Source organism: Procambarus clarkii, chromosome 20, assembly GCF_040958095.1.
Source record: "Procambarus clarkii isolate CNS0578487 chromosome 20, FALCON_Pclarkii_2.0, whole genome shotgun sequence".
NCBI classification, from domain to species: domain Eukaryota; kingdom Metazoa; phylum Arthropoda; class Malacostraca; order Decapoda; family Cambaridae; genus Procambarus; species Procambarus clarkii.
This window is the reverse complement of record NC_091169.1, coordinates 49,565,633-49,588,041: the sequence shown is the minus strand read 5'-3', so window position 1 is coordinate 49,588,041 and position 22,409 is coordinate 49,565,633. Positions and strand designations below refer to the sequence as shown.

Genomic DNA, 22,409 nt, shown 5'->3' with positions numbered 1-22,409 from the left:
TACCTAGATATCTTCACCCTGATGCCCTTGTTTACCTAGCAGTAAATAGGTACCTTGGAGTTACAACTGATATGGGCTGCATCCTGGGGAATGTGTGCGTGTGTGTGTGTGTGTGTGTGTGTGTAAGAGAGAGAGAAAGGGAGAGAGAGATGTAGTAGATATGAGAGGAAAAATAGGTTGGAATCTACATTAGACAAACGACGGTTAGAAAAGCAGGGTCCAAGAGCTAGAAGCTCGATCCTGAAGGCACAAATAGTAAATACATGCCCCTGAATACACCCACACCTACACATTACACAATGACTTGTACACATGCCGACACACAAAATTATTTTGAAGAGTAAAGGAGCAGTGTGCGTCCAAGAAGCCAAGTCTAGCTATACCAATACTGATGGAATCACAAACAAAGCAGATGAAAATAATGAATTGGTGAAAAAGTAACTTATACAATGGCTATAGTTGAAACCAAAATAAATGTTATGAATTTACATCTAATATTTCCAGGAAAATACCAATTAATCCTAATGAAATGAAAGTGAATGTTTGCGAAACCAGTCAATGGTAATACAAATGGTTCAAGGGCTACATCACTGGGACTCTGAAGACAGATGGGGGAAAAGACAATATTCCTGTTAATATACAACTCTCCAGCAAATAACAGAAGACCTTAACAGGAACAAGAAATAATCACTGAATCTTGTATCTTACAGGAGCCTCAAACCATGGGCCAGTCATGTACAAACATTACAGAAGCAAGAGGGCAATTAGAAATATTATATATACCTGTTCATATTATATGAATTTGGATGATACTTATTAAAAAAAAATGTGCCCAAAATTTGTATTAAAATATGTATATATAATGTGGGGGCTTCTCCTATCAACTATTTACGAGTTCAGACTTTACGTGATATTGCTTAACCTGAACACGTGTACAAGAACACTGTAGTGACTGGCATTATGAGCAGCACCTGAGACGGGAGCATCTTCACCTGAGACGGAAGCATCTTCACCTGAGACGGGAGCAGCATCACCTGAGACAGAAAGCAGCATCACCTGAGACAGAAAGCAGCATCACCTGAGACGGGAGCAGCATCACCTGAGACGGGAGCAGCATTACCTGAGACAGAAAGCAGCATCACCTGCGACAGGGAGCAGCATCACCTGTTTGCGTCTGGAAGCATTATCAAGGTAAATCTCATTAGCAGGGAGATGAGGGAGGAGCGAGAGAAGACGGGCTCCATAACACCCATCACCACTACAACAATAGGGTTCCTCCCAGGCATCCATTATGCCCCTACGCACCCGCCTGAAGGGGGGCATAATGAATTTAACAAAGCATTTAACTTCTAATCAATGTAATTTTCCCAGATGTACTGTGATTGGTCAGCCAATAGGGATTATATAGAAATAACTTCTATATAATGTGTGGTACATAGTCTCCCTGGCATGATGCCATTTTTTGATAAGTACTTCTATATAATGTGATCTATAAAGCAACTTGTTCTCACCATAAGTGTGTGTGTGTGTGTGTTATTTGGATGCAATGTTTAAAGGCGTTTATAAAGTCCAATTTATTGGGCAATATTGCGTGAATGTTGTACAGTTTTTAGTCACATTTTCTGCATTCACTTTGTTAAGTTAGCATAAGTTCTGGTTCTTTTGTGACTGTAAATGAGTCAACATTCGACTCTTCACCTATAATGAGAGTATATTGTCCTGTAGCGTCGAGTGATTACCACACTGCTAAATGGCTCACTCACACAGCCTCTAGGATTGCCAGTGGCTTAAAGCGAGGCGTTAGGTTAGGTAAGGGACAACTACGCCTCTCCCTTACCAATTACTTGCCTTCCTGGAGCCTGGTCGTTCCCCACACCGGCCAAGAGACACCACGTAGCTCCCTGGGTGGTGTTCCAGCAGCTCCTCTTCCTGTGCCGTTGAAGTCTTTCACACCAAGAGCAGTTTATTATTTTAAACATTATAGAAAACACATATATGTAGCAATCAGTGTTCTAAGACCTCATCCGCTCTGTAGCTCTCTCTGTCTCTCTCTCTCTCTCTCTCTCTCTCTCTCTCTCTCTCTCTCTCTCTCTCTCTCTCTCTCTCTCTCTCTCTCTCTCTCTCTCTCTCTCTCTCTCTCTCTCTCTCTCTCTCGACGACGTTTCGGTCCGTTTTGGACCGTCGTCATTCACACGACGTTAACGTGTCGTGTGAATCATTATTCTCTAAAGAATAATGATTGTCAATGAAATCAGTGTTGTTATCAGGAATATATATCTTGAACTGCGGAAGTTTATGAGTTAAATCATTTGTCTCGCTGACACTATTGTTGCTTTGAAGTGGGTCTTCAAAAGGCTGAACTTAAGAGGATCTGGTGAGCATTACCTGAGGCAACCACTAGTTATTCCGTAATATAGAGGCCCGAGTACGCGCCTACACACACACACACACACACACACACACAGACATATACACGCACGCGTGCACACACACACACACACACACAGACATATACACGCACGCGTGCGCACACACACACACACACACACAGACATATACACGCACGCGTGCGCACACACACACACACACACACACACACACACACACACACACACACACACACACACACACACACACACACACACACACACACACACACACACACATACACACACATGAGAAGGTGGTGGAGGCCAAAACCGTCAGTAATTTCAAAGCGTTATATGACAAAGAGCGCTGGGGAGACGGGACACCACGAGCGTAGCTCTCATCCTGTAACTACACTTAGGTAATTACATACAACTGGAACTTAGAGGACTGAGCTACGAGGAAAGGCTAAGGGAGCTGAACCCTATCTATAAAGTAGACAACCCGCCGCCTACATACACCAAGAAGTGACATCCGTTACTCGTATACAGTAACAGTGAGGAACCCTCACCACCACGTGAGCTGTGGGGAAAACTGACTCGTGGGATTTATTTATTTACCTCTAATTTATTAATTTATTTAATGATTTATAATTTATTTATAATTAATTTATATTAAATATATTAACATAAGAACTAAATTATTTCGATACCGGACTGTATGATTCTAAAGTGGACTGTATGATATTAGTTCCCACAATCAGACTTCTACACAAGCTGGGGGGGGTCTGTTAATTATATAGTCTATATAATTAATTATTGATTGGTAGACATTCACTACAAATGTAAGAAGTATTAGGCTATATCGGTTAGTAAATTATACAGCTTATCTGTATAATTATTTATGGCCTGGTCAACCAGATATGAGCACGGAAGATCAAACAAACTTAAGTCTCCTCATATGTGAGGCTAGCGTGTCACGTATTGTATCTGGTATTTACCGCTAATTCTTCTTCTCCCCCTGTAATGTCACCTGTCAAAAAGGGCACATGGTTATATTAGGACAAATTATATTAGGATGGTTATATTAGGACAAATTAGTATCACGATTAACTATTATTATTTGCCCCCTTCGGGTGGCTCGCCTCGTGTCCTCACCGGCCTTCCCCTAATCAATATGGCTGGACAGGAATAGCTAGATTTAGTGGGTTATCGGGTACAGAACACTTCTCTTATTGTTGGCGAAGATCGTGCTGATGATGAGAGACTTGTACATCCCACAACACTGTGTCAAGAGGGATATAATTGCAGAGCTACAAGTGTGTGCTTCAGGTGAGACTCTGTTGATGTTAAAATTAATGGCGTCTGCTCACCTTGCTCGAGAGAGGCATTTCTGTCGCCTGTTCCTAATTCGTCATTATCGACTTAGGAAGGTACACTGTATTTGCTGGTTATGTAATTAAGTCTTGGAGAACACTTTTTTTATCATATTTAATCCCCCAGGCTGGTAGATTTAAAGATATGTGTTATACGTAAATGAATAAATGATGACGTTTCCAAACATCCCATTTTCTCTGAACAGCCCAGTTCCCAGGAAGCAGGGCCTAGTTCAGAGTACATAGGCATACTGTCTATGACTTCTTCAAAATCCAGTGGGGATAGGGTGACATCTGATATATGATTTGATGTTATCATATACATGAAAAATTAATTTGGATTATCAATCTGTGCTTAGAGACTCGCTGTAAACAAAGTCGTACTGATTCCTCAGTATTTCGCTCATTTCTTTGTTGTCATTAGCGAATGTTCCATCTCCCTTTAGCAGGGGCCCGATACTTGATATAGTTTATGATCTTGATTTTGCATAGGAGAACAAATATTTCGGATTTCTCTCTATTTCACTGATGGCTTTGTTACGGTATCAGCACCATCGTCTGAGCGTGGCATGGCAATTCCAGCGCCATCTTTGAGTCTGCACTCAAACTCCCCTGATACTGGATGCTATGTAGACAACGGCATCTATTAGTGGTGGCGTGGCAGCAATGAATGGCTCCTGTTTCCTGCCTTGTCAGAGAGAGAGGTCGTCGTGGATGACCTCTGGCGGTGGGCGTATCAAGACCAGCGCCACCTAGATTGTGCTACAGAGCATAATGTCAACTTCCCTGTGAATGAGTGTTACCTCATGGTTTCCCCAGTGTACCTCCATGATTGATGAAGATTAAACCACCCAAGAGGTGGCACGGGCATGAATAGCCCGTAAGTGGTGGCCCTTTTGAGCCATTACCAGTATCAAAAGTTAATACTGGAGATCTGTGGAGGTGCGACTGCACCCTGCGTGACGGGAGATGTCTCCCGGACCAAATGGTGTACCGTCCATTTAAGTGATGACGTTTTATGTCCACAGAGGTGACTTGTGGAGGCAGTGGTACTGAAGAATGTAGTTTACCTTGGGCAGTCCACGTACTCTCAGCTTGGTCCTGGAAGAAGACTAAGTAAACCACCGCCAATCTGAGCAGTGTATTAGCTGCTGATTTATACAGTGTAGTAGAGATCGGTGTACCCCGGGATTGGCTTGGGAGAGTAACGGACAACAGTGAGGTTACCTGTTGTGAAGTGCTGCTAGCCGGTTGCCAGAGGCTTCCGCCAGGGGTTAGTAACCCCTGTATATGGTTGTTTGTGATCCCGATCAGCGTGTGGCTGAAGTCCTCTGCCAGCAAGTAGCTGGAGAGCAATAGTGGGGTGTAGGCACCTTGTGATACTGTCAGTGGGCTGCCCAGGTAAAAGGTGAACTCGCCAGTGTTTCCCAGTAGGAGTGGACGAGGTACTGAGTGGTGGGAACACTGGGGTTGGTGAACACTGCATGTGTGCACTTTTGGTGTCCTGTGTGAAAGTGACACTTCTGTAAATAAGTGTAGTAATAATTTATTATATTTTAACGTTGAAAGGGTAAATATATTGGTGAAGGGAACTGTGTGTGTTGTTCATCCCCCCCCTTTCCCTTATTGCACTATATAGCCAATTTTTGAAAGCGTACTACCGACTTGGGGTCGAATACTATAAACGAGGTTCATCCATCAAAAAGCCGGTTACTGGTCCTAAGTGGCCGTAACAGGCCTTTTGCTCTATTTGCCTCTCCTGGGTTTTGTATGATTCTTCTAGTTTTAGTTCAATCGTTTAAATTTCTCTACCTAACCTTCTTTGCTGTTCTTGAGATAGGGTGCGACTCTAAAGTTGTTCCGCAATTCGTTTTCTTCACCTATAGAGGGAACGTCGTTCCCGTTCCACTCTGCATCTCTCTCTATTTTCTTAGGGGGTAGCCCACCTACAAGTGTGTGCGCGCGTGTGTTATTTCAGAGCTGGAATGGATATTCCAGGCAGTATTGACCAAGGGAGAAAAGTTTCTGTCATTGGTCAGTGTAGAGAGATTGAGTGAGTATGTCCTCTCCTCCCTACATTCCTAATCGCTTATAAAGAGTAACGATTTGTAACGATAAGAAAATGAATACTGACGCTCCGTAAGTGTCAGGATCGAAATGCCACTGATGGAAATGTGCATTAGTCGGCTATTCACTTGGCTTCAATAGAGGAATCAGGAACTTCCGGGAGACTCTGCACAAGTTGCAATGACATTGCAACACAAGCTGGGTTGTGCTCGCCTGCACCGAGCCAGAGTTTAGTCTCTAAAATTAGGTCTCACAATCACACATTAACGAGCTTTCTTAACTATGCCTTAATAAAGTTATTACCAAGCGAAGGGAAAAATGCGAGAGTTCAGATTTTAGCAAAGGGTCCTCAAATGACTCGAGTGTAATGAGTATGAGGCGACGTGAAGCTGTTATTAGAGAGGTTTGTTGACCTGTGGGAGTGATGTGTGGGTGGTAGATGGTTGGGTTATCAGGGGGAGGGGGATGGTAGATGGTTGGGTGATCAGGCGGGGGGGGGGGGGGGAGAGGTGGATGGTAGATGGTTGGGTGATCAGGGGGGAGAGGTGGATGGAGGATGGTTGGGTGATCAGGGGGAGGTGGAGGGTTGGGTGAACCATCCACCTTGGTCCAGCAGTATTCATAATACTGCTGGACCTAGACGCCCTTCCTGATTTAGTCATTGCTATAACAACCTTACTCACAGGCGTTCCAAGTACCTTACCGATCTGCTGTACTCAATATAGGCGAGTGAGTCTCCAGGCATCTCCCTCGCGTGGTGTACTAAGGGTTGCTGCCGGGGTTAGTGTCCCCGCGGCTCAGTTGTCGACCAGGCCTCCTGGCTGCTGGACTGATTAACCAGGCTGTTGGACGCGGCGGCTCGCAGCCTGGTTGATCAGGGGTGAGGTCACGTCGGTCACAGATTGAGGTTGTGAGGTAACAGTCAGCGTGAGGTCTGCTCAACTCTTCACACTGCCACAATGCGTTCAACACCTATCTTCAGTTACGCTATTTCTACTTTCTTTCTTCACTTCCTTATGGTTCGAGTCAAATTCCAATTTTTTCAGTCACTCATATGCATTTTTTTCACTTCGAAGTTGCCTGATTATCCCTCCCACTGCACTAGTAACCCAGGAGCTCCCAACCCACGTCCGACCACCACGACTGACACAGCTCAACTGTGTGTGTGTGTGTGTGTGTGTGTGGTTGAGTTATCAGCATGAAACACAACAGGTGGTGAGTAAAGCAGGTGGCTACGTGCTTATGGATGGGTCTCCACTATCTGAATGAGGAACTATATTAAATTACCAACTTCATCAGATGGTGTGACATGCGCCGAGAGGTTTGACCCAAGCACCGTCACCATCACTGTGGTCACTATCACCACCACCACCATCACTGTGGTCACTATCACCACCACCACCACCATGGTCACTATCACCGGCATCATCACCGTGGTCACTATCACCACCACCCCACCACTACCACTACACCTATAGTAGGGTAATATGAGACAAATTGCTAATTGATTTTCGAAACGATTGGTTCATCCCAGGTGCCGGCGAGAAACATTGGGCAAAGTTTCTTTCACCCTATGCCCCTGTTACCTAGCAGTAAAATAGGTACCTGGGTGTTAGTCAGCTGTCACGGGCTGCTTCCTGGGGGTGGAGGCCTGGTCGAGGACCGGGCCGCGGGGACACTAAAAAGCCCCGAAATCATCTCAAGATAACCTCAAGATAACCCTTGGCCCCCCTTCCCTCCCCCCCCCCCTCTCGCGTAAACACCGAGTTGCAAAAATTGTGACATATTGGTTCCTGGGTATAAGTTGTTATTTAATCGTCGTTTTTGGGATTGTCTGACCCTCAAACGTTGAAAAAGATTGGTGTGGCTGGAAGAACCACGACTGAATAGTTTAGGCTGTCCTCACCTATTTCCATTTTCTGTAATTTCTTGCCGGTCTTGTGATTCCAATTTTGTCGCGGCCAATCCAGTGGCTGGATTCGACGTCCTGAGGGATTCTAAATTTGCCCAAATGGTATCGCGTGACTGGTTGGGGATCATCTAGCTGTGCTCACCCCTGCTGTGCCTGTGCCACAGAGACAGCGACGGAGACACAGCGTCAGAGAGACAGCTACAGTGTGTTATAATATTTTTTGTAGTGGGTGTTTATTTGCTGCAGGGGGGGGGGGGAGGCGTAGCTGGTTGTGTTCTCTGGGAGAGTGATGTATGGCTGTGATCCTCCTCCTCCTCCAGCAGCAGCAGCAGCAGGAGGAGGAGCAGCAGCAGCAGGAAGAAGAGGAGGAGGAGGTTGTGCCGAGCTTTGACGGTTCCCGGAGAGCCATTAACTTTTTTAGGAGACTGCAAAGTTTAGCTTCCTCTGCTTGGCGCGGACCGCTGGGCGGTGTGTGGCCGTCATTGACGAAGTCATTTGAGGGCTTCTGAAAGATTTATAACCAGAAATAATGCTGTGGGAAGTGTTTTTTTTCCTAACTGTTAGTGTGGGCTGGTGATTGATGGTCTCCTCAAGGAGGCGATAGGACCCCCAAACACCGGCTTGAATTATGTAAATGGTGACGACTGTGGTCATCACCGTTGAGAGGCCGTTCCTTGACGTACGCGTGATGACTTCTGGAGACTTGGGGGAAGACTCGAGGGTTCATAAAGACCTGTGTGCTATGGGTTATGCCACTCTTGTTGGCCATCACAAAATGTCCCAGAGGATTGTCTGGTCGTAATAGGGTTCCTAAAAGCATTGTTCATTGTGTGTAAAGTAGTGGCCGCTATCGGGTAATGTTGGTGGGTTGGTGGACTGACTTGTTGGGTGGGTTGGTGGACTGACTTGTTGGGTGGGTTGGTGGGCTGACTTGTTGGGGTGGGTTCCTGGGCTGACTTGTTGGGTGGGGTTGGTGGGCTGACTTGTTGGGTGGGTTGGTGGTGTATGGGGTGGTTGTAGCACTCGTTACCTCTGTAGTGGGTGATGGTCAGCTGGCCTTAACTTGTTCCCTCCTCGTGCTAGAGGACCGCAGGTGTTCATCATTGATCACAGATACAATTCATGAAGATTCTTTATAATAATAATAACGAGAAAATCAGTAGGAACCATGAGGAGGATTCGAACCTGCACACTGGGTACTCCCAAACACACGCCTTAAGCCACTAGACCATGATATACTAAAAGTAATGTAACCTAGAATTCAACTGAATCCTCTAGACGCCCTGAGGCATCCAGCTGATTCCAACTCAGGGTGTCACACATCACCCCCATACACTCAGGGGTGGTGCAGGAGTCCGACCCCACGAGGCTACGAAACTTGTCACTTGAGTCAGAGTAAATCTATGCAAACTTGCCATGCAAATAAAAGAACCCAATATATATAACTAGCTCCCTAATGGACTAAAAATTCTATCCTCCCTATACTTCATTCAAAAGCAGAACGATGAAGTACCTAGTTTCATCTTCATAGTGTCCCACCTGATGCTGCTTGCTCACTAAGTATATTACAATGTAGGAATGGAACTTTATAATTTATTGTATCAATGCTGAGGTAGTTATGTGGATTCAAATTATGTTACAATATTCCTGTCTTTACACTTATTAGCTTAAGGACTTGAAGTAACCGCTTTGTAACAATGTATTACTTAATTACCATCATATGTACCTTCATAACCCATTGTATCTTCGTGTATATAAATATATACACAATATATATAAATGAATGAATCAACTTTTCCACCACGATGTTGGCGGCTGTGAGGGCGAGACACTGTGGGGTAGCATTGTGTGTCCGCCACATCCTGGCTACAGTGGCGGGAAGGACTTTTTGATCCTTGTGGCGCTCTGACACAACGCTCAGGTTCCCTCCTCTTCCCCACACCGCCCTAACCTGCCGCCGGGCGTCCCAGATTTGGAATCAAAATGACACTTTCAATCATTGCAAACTTCACAAATTCCGTTGATTGGAAGGTTGGAGAGACTTGGGCTGCTGCTAACTTACTTTGTTGACGCATATGGTCGTTGTTGCTTGATCATCACTTGATCTTTGTTGCTCCAGGCTGACCCCGCGAGCCCTGACACCCGGGGGCCCTGACACCCGGGAGCCCTGACACCCGGGAGCCCTGACACCCGGGAGCCCTGACACCCGGGAGCCCTGAAACCCTTCAGAGGCTGATAGGTCAGGTCGAACACTTCACGTGTATATAAAGAGTTATAATGACGATGGACCAGCTATACGGAAGAAATTAAATATAATTAAAAAGTTATCGTGTGTAATTAGTTCACACGAGAATAAATACGGCTGCTGTCTACTGCTCGTTTATTAGACTTGTATTAATGACATAATGCCTGGAGTCTGTCTGAGGCTCCGGAGGCCTGCTGGGCCGCCCTTGACCGCGTCAGGATAACCATTACAGGTGCTGGGCCGCCCTTGACCGCGTCAGGATAACCATTACAGGTGCTGGGCCGCCCTTGACCGCGTCAGGATAACCATTACAGGTGCTGGGCCGCCCTTGACCGCGTCAGGATAACCATTACAGGTGCTGGGCCGCCCTTGACCGCGTCAGGATAACCATTACAGGTGCTGGGCCGCCCTTGACCGCGTCAGGATAACCATTACAGGTGCTTGGCCGCCCTTGACCGCGTCAGGATAACCATTACAGGTGCACCACACTACACCATACCTCTGGCCCTTGTTCTCCATGCATGGCTCCGAGTGACTACCATCTTTCAGGGCCACTCAGAAGAGTCGTAAAGTGGAAGACATTCTCCCTCTGATGAAGAGGTTTGAGAGAGCGAGGCATGAGTGGCTCGGCAAACAACCAAAAAAATTCTTCTCGTGCAGAATTTAAAGCATTATTCTATCCCTGGAAGACGTCGCAAGATGTCGGGAGACTTAGCTGACGAATAAAAAGCTTCTTTGCCCTAAGCTTCAGTAAATATTACCCTCCTTAGCTTTCGTTGTAATCATTTGACCTGTCTTGTTTTTATGGAGTGAAGCAACACTAGCTCTTGGGAAACTTAATCTTTCCCCCCCCCCCCCCCCCGTTATCTTGAGATGATTTCGGGGCTTACCGTCCCCGCGACCCGGTCCTCGACCAGGTATATGAACTGTTTAGTGGAGTACGAATCCTCATGGAGTGTGTATATGGACCACTCCAATATACAGTACAGACGCAATATGTAAATTAGAATGCAGCTTTACATATACGGAACTCCTCGATGCACAATGCAGACCCACTTTGAGGCTTATCACAAGAGCCTGGAATTACCTATGCATCTGTCCCCTCTCTCTCAGATCGACATAGCTACACCACTGTTAAAAATAAAGTCACGTACAACTGAACATCGAGGAAGCAAGCATCCATCGACCCCCTCTTCCCCCCCCCCCCCCCTGACCCCGACCCCTTACACACACGGGGCCTCGCGGCTGGGTGGACAGCTCTCTGGAGTCTTAGTCCTAAGGGTCCGGGTTCGATTCCCGAATAAGTTTAAAATAAAGTAAGTACAGAGTTCAGCTTCTGAAGAACGTCGTCGAGGGCAGCGTCATATTGCGTCGCCATTTCAATTATGTTTCTTATAGACGCAAGTTTTCTCTTTCAACATTCAATACATCTTTGAAAAGTTAAGTAAACGACATGATGCCAATATATCATTTTATAAACATTCAACACAGGGAGAGGTCTGTAGAGCCTTAATGAACAAGACGCAACTAACTTGTTCCACTCCCTGACTTGTACGGAAGAAGGTGAGGAAGGTCACGATGAGGAAGGTCACGGTAAGGAAGGTGACGATGAGGAAGGTGACGATGAGGAAGGTGACGATGAGGAAGGTGACGATGAGGAAGCTCACGGTGAGGAAGGTGACGATGAGGAAGCTCACGGTGAGGAAGGTGACGATGAGGAAGCTCACGGTGAGGAAGGTCTCTTCACGTCCCACGATCTCTGCAGCTATGGTCAGTGGCCCTCGGCCCAGACCTGCCTGAGGGCCTGGCACCAGTCAGCCCCACTCACCAGTTCACATTCCTCCCGCCCTTAAGCTTAAGCTCTTTAAGCAAGCTTAAACTATCTTAAGATAGTTCATCCCGCACATATCCTCGTTCGCAACATTTTAGCAACTCCTAACAAGTCTAACAACAAATATAACATGTAACAACGTTCAAATCCATCATTAAAATGTTATACCAATATGTCACAACTTTATTACAAGTCGTAACGAGCGACAAATAGGGACAGTTACGTTTTGTGTTTTCAGGGGATCGTAGCCCCCCCCCCCCCCGGCCGCTCGTTTGGGCGATATTACGAGGGTTGGGGGGGGGTGCGGCTCTCCTGGGGGGGTTGGGGGGGACCTGTGAGTCAATGTGTCCCATGTGCTTTATTGGAGACGGAGTCCTTGTGGAGGGGGAGCTGGGAGGGGGAGCTGGGTGGCGCCAGCACCCGTCGTCTGCCTTGTGTCACACCCGCCCTCCCTCTGCCACACCCTGCACCACACCCACCCTCCCTTACACCCCTCTGCCACACCCTGCACCACACCCTCCCTCCCTTACACCCCTCTGCCACACCCTGCACCACACCCGCCCTCCCTCACACCCCTCTGCCACACCCTGCACCACACCCTCCCTCCCTTACACCCCTCTGCCACACCCTGCACCACACCCGCCCTCCCTCACACCCCTCTGCCACACCCTGCACCACACCCGCCCTCCCTTACACCCCTCTGCCACACCCTGCACCACACCCGCTCTCCCTCACACCCCTCTGCCACACCCTGCACCACACCCTCCCTCCCTTACACCCCTCTGCCACACCCTGCACCACACCCGCCCTCCCTCACACCCCTCTGCCACACCCTGCACCACACCCTCCCTCCCTTACACCCCTCTGCCACACCCTGCACCACACCCGCCCTCCCTTACACCCCTCTGCCACACCCTGCACCACACCCGCCCTCCCTCACACCCCTCTGCCACACCCTGCACCACACCCGCCCTCCCTCACACCCCTCTGCCACACCCTGCACCACACCCTCCCTCCCTTACACCCCTCTGCCACACCCTGCACCACACCCGCCCTCCCTCACACCCCTCTGCCACACCCTGCACCACACCCGCCCTCCCTCACACCCCTCTGCCACACCCTGCACCACACCCACCCTCCCTTACACCCCTCTGCCACACCCTGCACCACACCCGCCCTCCCTCACACCCCTCTGCCACACCCTGCACCACACCCTCCCTCCCTTACACCCCTCTGCCACACCCTGCACCACACCCTCCCTCCCTTACACCCCTCTGCCACACCCTGCACCACACCCGCCCTCCCTCACACCCCTCTGCCACACCCTGCACCACACCCTCCCTCCCTTACACCCCTCTGCCACACCCTGCACCACACCCGCCCTCCCTCACACCCCTCTGCCACACCCTGCACCACACCCACCCTCCCTTACACCCCTCTGCCACACCCTGCACCACACCCGCCCTCCCTCACACCCCTCTGCCACACCCTGCACCACACCCTCCCTCCCTTACACCCCTCTGCCACACCCTGCACCACACCCTCCCTCCCTTACACCCCTCTGCCACACCCTGCACCACACCCGCCCTCCCTCACACCCCTCTGCCACACCCTGCACCACACCCTCCCTCCCTTACACCCCTCTGCCACACCCTGCACCACACCCGCCCTCCCTCACACCCCTCTGCCACACCCTGCACCACACCCTCCCTCCCTTACACCCTTCTGTGGGAAATTCCTAGCAGCTTTAATTCTTTTTAATTCTGTGAATACTCAAATATTTATTTTTTAATTGACTTTAATATGATATTTTATTTGATTATTTTTCTTAGTTCTTAGTAATAAGTTAGTTAATTAGATAGTAGTAAGTATGTAAGTGGACTGTATGTACTGATTCAGCTGCTTGAATTTATCACACATAATTGGAGGGACAATTTGTAGCTTAAACCACTTTGAGATTCTAAGAGATTTTATCTCAATTCTGAGATTGAGATATCTTCATTCTAAGGTCTTCATCCTTAATGTGATGCGATGCACCAATGAGTGTGGAGCTTTTAGTACATGCGTATCCTAGAAGGTTCACACATTAGTGCAATCTCTTAATCGCTCTCAATACCTCAACTGTACTCTGTGACATCACAGGCAATATTTGGGTACCTTTGCTCGTTTTTTTCGCTCATTGCTCATATTTTCTGTTATTCAATTCATAAGCCCTAACAAACCATCCTAACCTAACTTATTATATAACAAACAAATACATTTTACAGACCAGACGGGAGACATCTCCCGTCACGCAGGGTGCAGCCGCACCTCCACAGATCTCCAGTATCATCTATTGATACTGGTAATGGCTCAAAAAGGCCTCCACTTGCGGGCTATTCATGCCCGTGCCACCTTTTAGGTGGCTTAATCTTCATCAATCTTCGTCTTTTACAGACCAGTTCAAGTGTATAAATAGAAATGAAAGGGGATGTTAATAGGGAATAGACCTACTACAGCTTATATAATAGAGGCAGTTGATGTTTAGGCTATAGGGTATAGAGATCCAAACTTAGCACGCACTCTTTTTGATGATACGTGGCCTCCTTACCAGAATCTTAAGATTAACGAGAACCGTTCCTTCTATCCCTACAGCTACATCACTGCTAGCCAGCGTCTTGACGCTGACTGTGATCAGCGTGGGCCGGTTTGTGGCTGTGATGTTCCCACTGCACGCCCGCACCTCTCCGGACCGCGCCCGCCGGGTCATCGCCGCTGTCTGGATCTCCTCCGCCCTTCTCTCTTGTCCCACGCTCTTCTACCGACAACTTTTCAGCGTAAAGGTGAGATGGAAACTTTGAATAATTACCACACACACACACACACACACACACACACACACACACACACACACACACACACACACACACACACACACACACACACACTCTAGAAAGACGACGGGAGAGAGGGGACATGATGGGAACGTATAAAATACTCAGGGGGATTGATAGAGTGGACATAGATGAAATGTTCACACGGAATAGTAACAGAACGAGGGGACATGGGTGGAAGCTGGAAACTTAGATGAGTCACAGGGATGTTAGGAAGTTTTCTTTTAGCGTGAGAGTAGTGGGAAAATGGAATGCACTTAAAGAGCAGGTTGTGAAAGCAAATACTATTCATAATTTTAAAACTAGGTATGATAGGGAAATAGGACCATAGTCATTGCTGTAAACAACCGATGCTCGAAAGGCGGGATCCAAGAGTCAATGCTCGATCCTGCAAGCACAAATAGGTGAGTACAAATAGGTGAGTACACACACACACACACACACACACACACACACACACACACACAAGGGGACACAGGTGGTTCGTGGGGACACGAACAAGGGGACACAGGTGGAAACTTAGTACCCAGATGAGCCACAGAGACGTTAGAAAGAATTTTTTCAGTGTCAGAGTAGTTAATAAATGGAATGCACTAGGAAGTGATGTGGTGGAGGCTGACTCCATACACAGTTTTAAATGTAGATATGATAGAGCCCAGTAGGCTCAGGAATCTGTACACCAGTTGATTGACAGTTGAGAGGCGGGACCAAAGAGCCAAAGCTCAACCCCCGCAAGCACAATTAGGTGAGTACACACACACACACACACACACACACACACACACACACACACACACACACACACACACACACACACACACTCTTTGGGACCAAACAGCCAAAGCTCAACCTTATGAAAATTCAATTTAGCAATGTAAACAGAAACATTGAAATGGAATTGTAACATATTAGTATAGCATGTGTGTTGCTCTTACATGCAACAGATGGCACTATTTGTCAAGAAAGGCATAGTTTTACCTGTCACAGGTGTGGCATCAATACTTATATTTACGAAATGAACGGTATGGTAAACAACACAGCTCAATTCCAAAACAATGTCACACAAAATAATTCAATAAAAAATAAAATAAATCGAAATCTATGAAAATAAAATTTATCAATGCAATCGGAAACATTGAAATGGAATTCGTGACATTTACTATAGCGTGCATGTTGCTATTATGTGCAACAGATGGCGCTGTTTTTCAAAAACGCATGTTTTTACCTGTCACAGGGGTGGCATCTTTATAGTAGGTATATAAAAAGACGCGCCTATTCGAATACAACATTGTGTCAAAATTTCAAAGCAATTGGTGAAGAGGTTTCGAAGATTTACCTCACATGGAAAAACACATGAAAAACACAGTTTGTCAGAAAAAGCATGTTTTTTTACCGTCACAGACGTGACATCTATATAGTATGTATATAAAAACCTGGCCGGATGCGAATGGAACATTGTGTGAAAATTTCAAAGCAATCGGTGAAGAACTTTCGGAGATTAGCGATTTTGAACAAACTAACATTTCCATTATATATAATATATATATATATATATATATATATATATATATATTTATATATATATAATATATATATATATATAATATATATATATAACATATATATAATATATATATAATATATATATAATATATATATAATATATATATAATATATATATAATATATATATAATCCTCTATTAAATTGCTATCAATTTTCCCCTCTACATATTTGATTAAGAATATATTTCAGTTTGTGTTAAGAATATATAGCAATAATGCCACTATAAGAGAGCCCGTCATTCCTCAGTGGAAGAACTTCACGACGTATCAGTGTGAGGAGTTCTGGCCCACAGACGGCCACTTCGACCCCCTGCTGAGCAAGTGTGTCATCACTTACGACCCCAAGAAGCACTTCTACATCTTCCTCACCATCGCCGTCTACTTCCTCCCGGTTGGCATCATGTTCATCAACTACAGGTGGGTCGTTAGAGGCCTCGGCATGCAGTTCGGCTGTTAGGTGACAGTTCGGCTGTTAGGTGATCGTCATTTTCCAAACGGTGTTTAGGTTTCAGTATGATCGTGTGTTCAGTCTTTCTTCATTTTTATTAAGGATTTTGTGTTTTAGGTTAATGATTTGTTTCGTTATAATAGAATTAAGGGACTGATGAGTGTAAGGTTTGAGTTGATGTGAGGATCCTACAGTCCTGCTTCACCTAAGGTCAGGTGACATCCACCACGTGCAGCCTACCACGTGTACCACGTAACATACCAGGTGCTGCCCTGCGTGTGTACCACACCACATACACCAAGAGTAAAAGGGAAGGTTCTCCAATAGGTAAAGGAGCATTTAATCAACGGGAAGCAGCGAGTAGCTGTGAGGGGGAGACATCAGAGTGGAGAGATGTCACCAGCGGGGTTCCACAGGGCTCTGTACTTGAACCCATCCTGTTTCTAATATATGTAAACAATCTTCCAGAGAGAATAGACTCATTCCTCTCAATGTTTGCTGATGATGCAAAAATTATGAGACGACTCAAGACAGATGAAGATAGACAGAGACTACAGAACGACCTGGACAAACTGGTGGAATGGTCTAGAAAATGGCTACTAAAGTTCAATTAAGGAAAGTGTAAAGTAATGAAATTAGGCGAAGGGAACAGAAATCTGATCATAAGGTGCCATCTGGGAGGTGAAATCCTGCAAGAGTCAAATAGAGAAAAAGATCTGGGGGCTGATATCACACCAAATCTGTCCCCAGAGGCCCACATCAAAAGGATATCATCAGCGGCATATGCTAGATTGGCCAACATAAGCACTGCCTTTAGAAATCTGTGTAAGGAATCGTTCAGGATCTTGTATACCACTTATGTCAGACCAATCCTGGAGTATGCAGCTCCAGCCTGGAGGTCATACCCAGTTAAGCACAAGACATAGTTAGAGAAGATTCCGAGAATGCCACCAGATTAGTCCCAGAACTGAAAGGTATGAGCTACGAGGAAAGGCTAAGGGAGCTAAACCTCATGTCTCTGGAAAACAGAAGAGTAAGGGGAGACATGATAACCACCTACAAATTCAGGTGGTTATCATTGCACACTCTCCCTCATGCACACGCTCCTTGCCCATCTCCCTCACATACACACTCCCCATCTCCCCCACATACTCCCTCCCCATCTCTCCCACATACTCCCCGTCACCTCACACACCTTCCCCATCTCGCCTCATCATTGTAAACATCTTCACATTATACCCATCTCCATTTACACCCTTCCCATCTCTAGGCACACATACTCTCCCCATATCCATCACTGCAACCATTCTCACTACACACTACATCACTGTAATGAACAGGTTGTGCTCTGAACACAAATATGTAATCTGAACATTCGTTTTGCTTGTCAGCTTCTGAATACACTAATATTTAAAGGAATGCTGAACTATGGACATTTGGGTTACACATTTCATATCGACCGACTTCATGAGAAGGGGGATGCATAGGTCAATCCCCCTTCAAGGGGCGCATTGAAATCCAACTCCTTTATCCCATATACTTATTCAATCTATTCCATGAAATCTGTTAAACTGTTTGATTTAGTAATTCTAGACAGAGCCCATGCCACTCACCACAACCCTCTTCCCAACCCTATCTCTCTATCCCTTTTATTTAGAGATAAACCTAGCTCTATTCCTTTCGCTCTATCTCTCCTACACCGAAAATTCTCCATCTTGTACCCATTGTTGTGGGTTGTGAACTGTTCCGCAAATTTCGGAACCATGTTTATATTCCTAACTCGCTTGAAAATCCTGATTATATTCTCATTGTTGCGCGTCTCTCTCTCTCTAGCGGGTGGAGATTGAGACACTAAGATCTGTCTTAGAAGGAAAGGTCCCGGATACTAGGTATCACCTTCGATATCTTTTTTCAGCGTTTTAATCAGGAATGTTTGTCCAGTGTGTGTGGTGCTACACAGCCTTCCCAGTTTGGTGCCTTCTATTGATAATTACTTACTACTAGTCCAGTCTGTAGTGTTGTGACCAGAGGTGTGCAATTGGGGCCTCGGCAGTGATGATATTCTGATATTCCATCAGAATATCAGCTGAAGGACGATATTCGTGAGAAAATCTGTAGGAGTCGTGAGAAGTATTCGAACCAACACATTGGGTACTCCCAAGCACACGGCTTAAACCACTAGGCCACGATATGCTGCAATAAGATTGGCGCTTCTGTTGTTGACATCACCTTTTATAAATGCTGCTTGCTTTATTTCATACAGTGATGAATGGCTGCGGCGGCCTGAGCTCGCTGCTAGCGATGACTCCCAAGTCTACCATCACAGCTCGCAACACTCTGGTCCATTGCTCCCCAGTTAATCTGAACTTGATTGAAATCTCACGGTGCTTGGCAACTCTGCCCAGGTTGATGCTTCTATCACTCCTTAGAGGATATTGATGGAAGGGATTGATATTCTGCCCATGTCAGGGTGTTCTGTGGTTCATGATGAGGCTGAAGATTGCGGCCACAGCTGCGCTCTCTTCCTATTTAAATGATGTTCACGCCATAGGCATCATAGCTATTTTCGTCCTCGATAGATATCTTCAAAATATCATATTCGTTGTATCCAACACTGCCACCACTCCTCCACTCCTTTTATTTTGTATTACCATTACCTTGTGTATTCACCTAGTTGTTCTTGCGGGGGTTGAGCTCTGCTCTTTCGGCCCGCCTCTAAACTGTTAATCAATCAACTGTAACTACTAATTAACTAATATTGTTTTTTCCCCTACCATACACACACCCAGGAAGCAGCCCGTAGCAGCTGTCTAACTCCCAGGTACCTATTTACTACTAGGTAACAGGGGCATCAAGGTGAAAGAAACTTTGCCCATTTGTTTCTGCCTGGTCCGTGAATCAAACCCGGGCCACAGAATTACGAGTCCTGCGCGCTGTCCACTCAGCTACTAGACCCCTATAGGTCTGGTAGTGTGTGTGTGTGTGTGTGCTCATTCACCTAATTGGGCCTGAAGGGTCGAGCTCTAGCTCTTGGACCCCACTTTCTAGCCGTTGGTTGTCTAATTCAATGACTCCTGATCTATTTCCCAATCATACCAGCTTTTAAAGTTATGAATGGAGTCAACCTCTACAATCTGCTCATTTAGGTCATTCACTACCCTCACGCTAAAAGAAAACTGTCTAACATCTCTATGACACATCTGAGTCTCAAGTTTCCATCCGTGCCCCCTTGTTCTGTTGTCATTCATTGTAAACATTTCGTCTGTTTCCACCTTGTCAATCCCTCTAAGCATTATATACGTCTGTATCATGTCCTACCCTCTCCCTCCTCCTTTCTAACGTCGTCAGTTCCGGGACGAGTCACGTTGCAAACTTCTGCACCTTTTCGAGCTTTCTTATGTGTTTCTTTAGATGGGGGCTCCTCGATGGGGCGGCAAACTCTAAGATTGGCTTCACATGGGCGGTATACAGTGATCTGAAAGCCTCCTTATTGAAGTTTCTGAAGGATGGTCTGACTTTTGCCAGAGTAAAGTAGGCGGCTGACGTTATGTGAGTCTCTGGAGTTAGGTTCGGTGTTATGTTCACTCCCAGGTCTTTTTCTCTAAACGTCTAATGGTTGTAGGGAGGTAGTTTCCCTTCATCATGTATCGGCCTTTCGGCTTCCCGGCTCCTGTTCCCATTTCCATCACCTTGCACTTGTTAGTGTTGAACTCTAGCAGCCATTTCTCGGACCATCTCTGCAACCTGTTCAAGTCATCCTGGAGAATGACTGTCTCAACTGAATCTTCTTCTGTCTCAACTCTCCTCATCATCATCTGTAAACATCTACATCATCATCATGTAGATGATGCAAAACAACAACAAGTTTTGCATCACCTGTAAACATTGACATAAAAGACTCAACTCCTGCAGTCAAGTCATTTATAGGAATGAAGAATATAATGGGTCCCAGCACCGATCCTTGAGGCACTCCGCTTGGTGTTACCTGTGATGCTTGTGAGCGACATTGGTCTATAGTTAAGTGCCTCTTCTCTATCTCCTCTCTCCAAAACTTTTGCAAAAGATTGGCACATCTTTTTGTGTGTGTTTATTTAATATTTGTATTTACTATTTGTGCTTGGAGAATCGAGCTATTAGTTCTTGGATTCCGCCTTTCGAGCCATCGGATGTTTACAGCAATCACTCCGGTCCTATTTCCCTACCATATCTAGTTTTAAAATTATGAATAGAGTTTGCTACCACAACCTTCTCCTCAAGTGCATTTCATTTTCCACTACTCTCACGCTGAAAGAAAACTTCCTAAAATCTCTGTGACTTATCTGAGTTTCCAGCTTTCACCCATATCCCCTCGTTCTATTACTATTCCGTGTGAATATTTCATCTATTTCCACACTGTCCATTCCCCTGAGTATTTTATTCATTCCTGTCATATCCCCTCTCTCCCTTTTTTCTAGTGTGTGTGTGTGTGTGTGTGTGTGTGTGTGTGTGTGTGTGTGTACTCACTCACCTATTTGTGCCTACAGGTCTGAGCGTTGGCTCTTGGAATCCCGCCTTTCTAGCCACCGGTTTGTTTAAAGCAATAACTCGTGTCCTTCTTCTCTGTGATACTTAGTTTTAAATCTATGAACAGTGTTTGCTTCCACAACCTGCTCCTTTAGTTCACTATTTCCCCACTACCCTCACGCATTGTACCTATACAATATGTAATACATCTGTTATACAATGTATGTACCTATAACCTGAGCTTGTAAAAGCATCTTAATCATCTTCAGTGGTTAAGTGTTTAATATCATACTAATTTCTATAGAAGCTATCTTACCCTGTCAAAGTAGGAGAGACATAGGTGTATGTATATATGTGGATATGTGTAGGTATATGTATATATGACTGAAAACTCATATAGTCGCATATAGTCCTGGGGACCATTCAGGCTTGTTCGCATATGTATATATATATATGTATATGTGTGTATTTATATACAGGATATGTGGAAGCTTGTCAGAATTGCATTTCACCTTTGTAAATGCATATTAATGACACTATGTACAAAAGACACCTAGAACATTATAGGACAAGAAGTAAATCTGTGTAATTATGTTTGTAGGTTATATTAGTATTCTAAAAGCACTACAATCACCTTCTGTGGGTTGATTGTTCAATAAATCACTAAACTATATGTTTAACAGATATACAACCCTGTCTATGGAGGACAGAAGAAAATATATATATATGCTGGTTAGCGGTAAATGTGTCGCTACGTTTGTGGAAGAAAATAGTAGGCATCCATCAGTCTCAGGAGACTATATGGAGTTGCACTCTGGTGTCGGCCTGGTCTGGAGTGGTCTCACCAGGGCGCAAAGCCAGGGTAGGTTGATTCGAGGGAGAAGCTGTTACCCAGGCAGCAGGTCCCTCGGAATAATACAAAAAAAAACACCTTAACTCTGTAAAGATCACAACGTTACTAACCATCCTGTTTCCCCCTACAACCTGGCTGGTGGTGCTGGCCGTGCACAGCCTGGTGGTGTGGAGGCTGTGGATGACGAAGCTGCCGGGCGAGCAGTCCCTCCCGGCCCGGAACACCGCCACCAGAGCCAAGAGAAAAGTGGTGAAGATGGTGTCGGTGGTGTTGCTGGTGTTCGTGCTCTGCTGGACGCCCCTCCAGACCATCATCCTCTACATCAGCTTCGTCCATGAACAGAGCTCTGTAAGTATTTGCATACGCTACCT

At 45.9% G+C, this 22,409-nt stretch overlaps 1 protein-coding gene across 1 annotated transcript in view; it reads left to right on the top strand.

Annotated features, from left to right (window-relative positions):
* The window catches only part of LOC123763456 (substance-K receptor), a gene marked incomplete at its 5' end in the record, with an annotated part of 76,477 nt that overhangs the window by 47,103 nt on the left and 6,965 nt on the right, over positions 1–22,409 (top strand). The window contains 3 exon segments of the mRNA XM_069327941.1: positions 14,432–14,619; positions 16,482–16,651; positions 22,197–22,386. Coding sequence (XP_069184042.1) covers positions 14,432–14,619; positions 16,482–16,651; positions 22,197–22,386 — 548 coding nt within the window.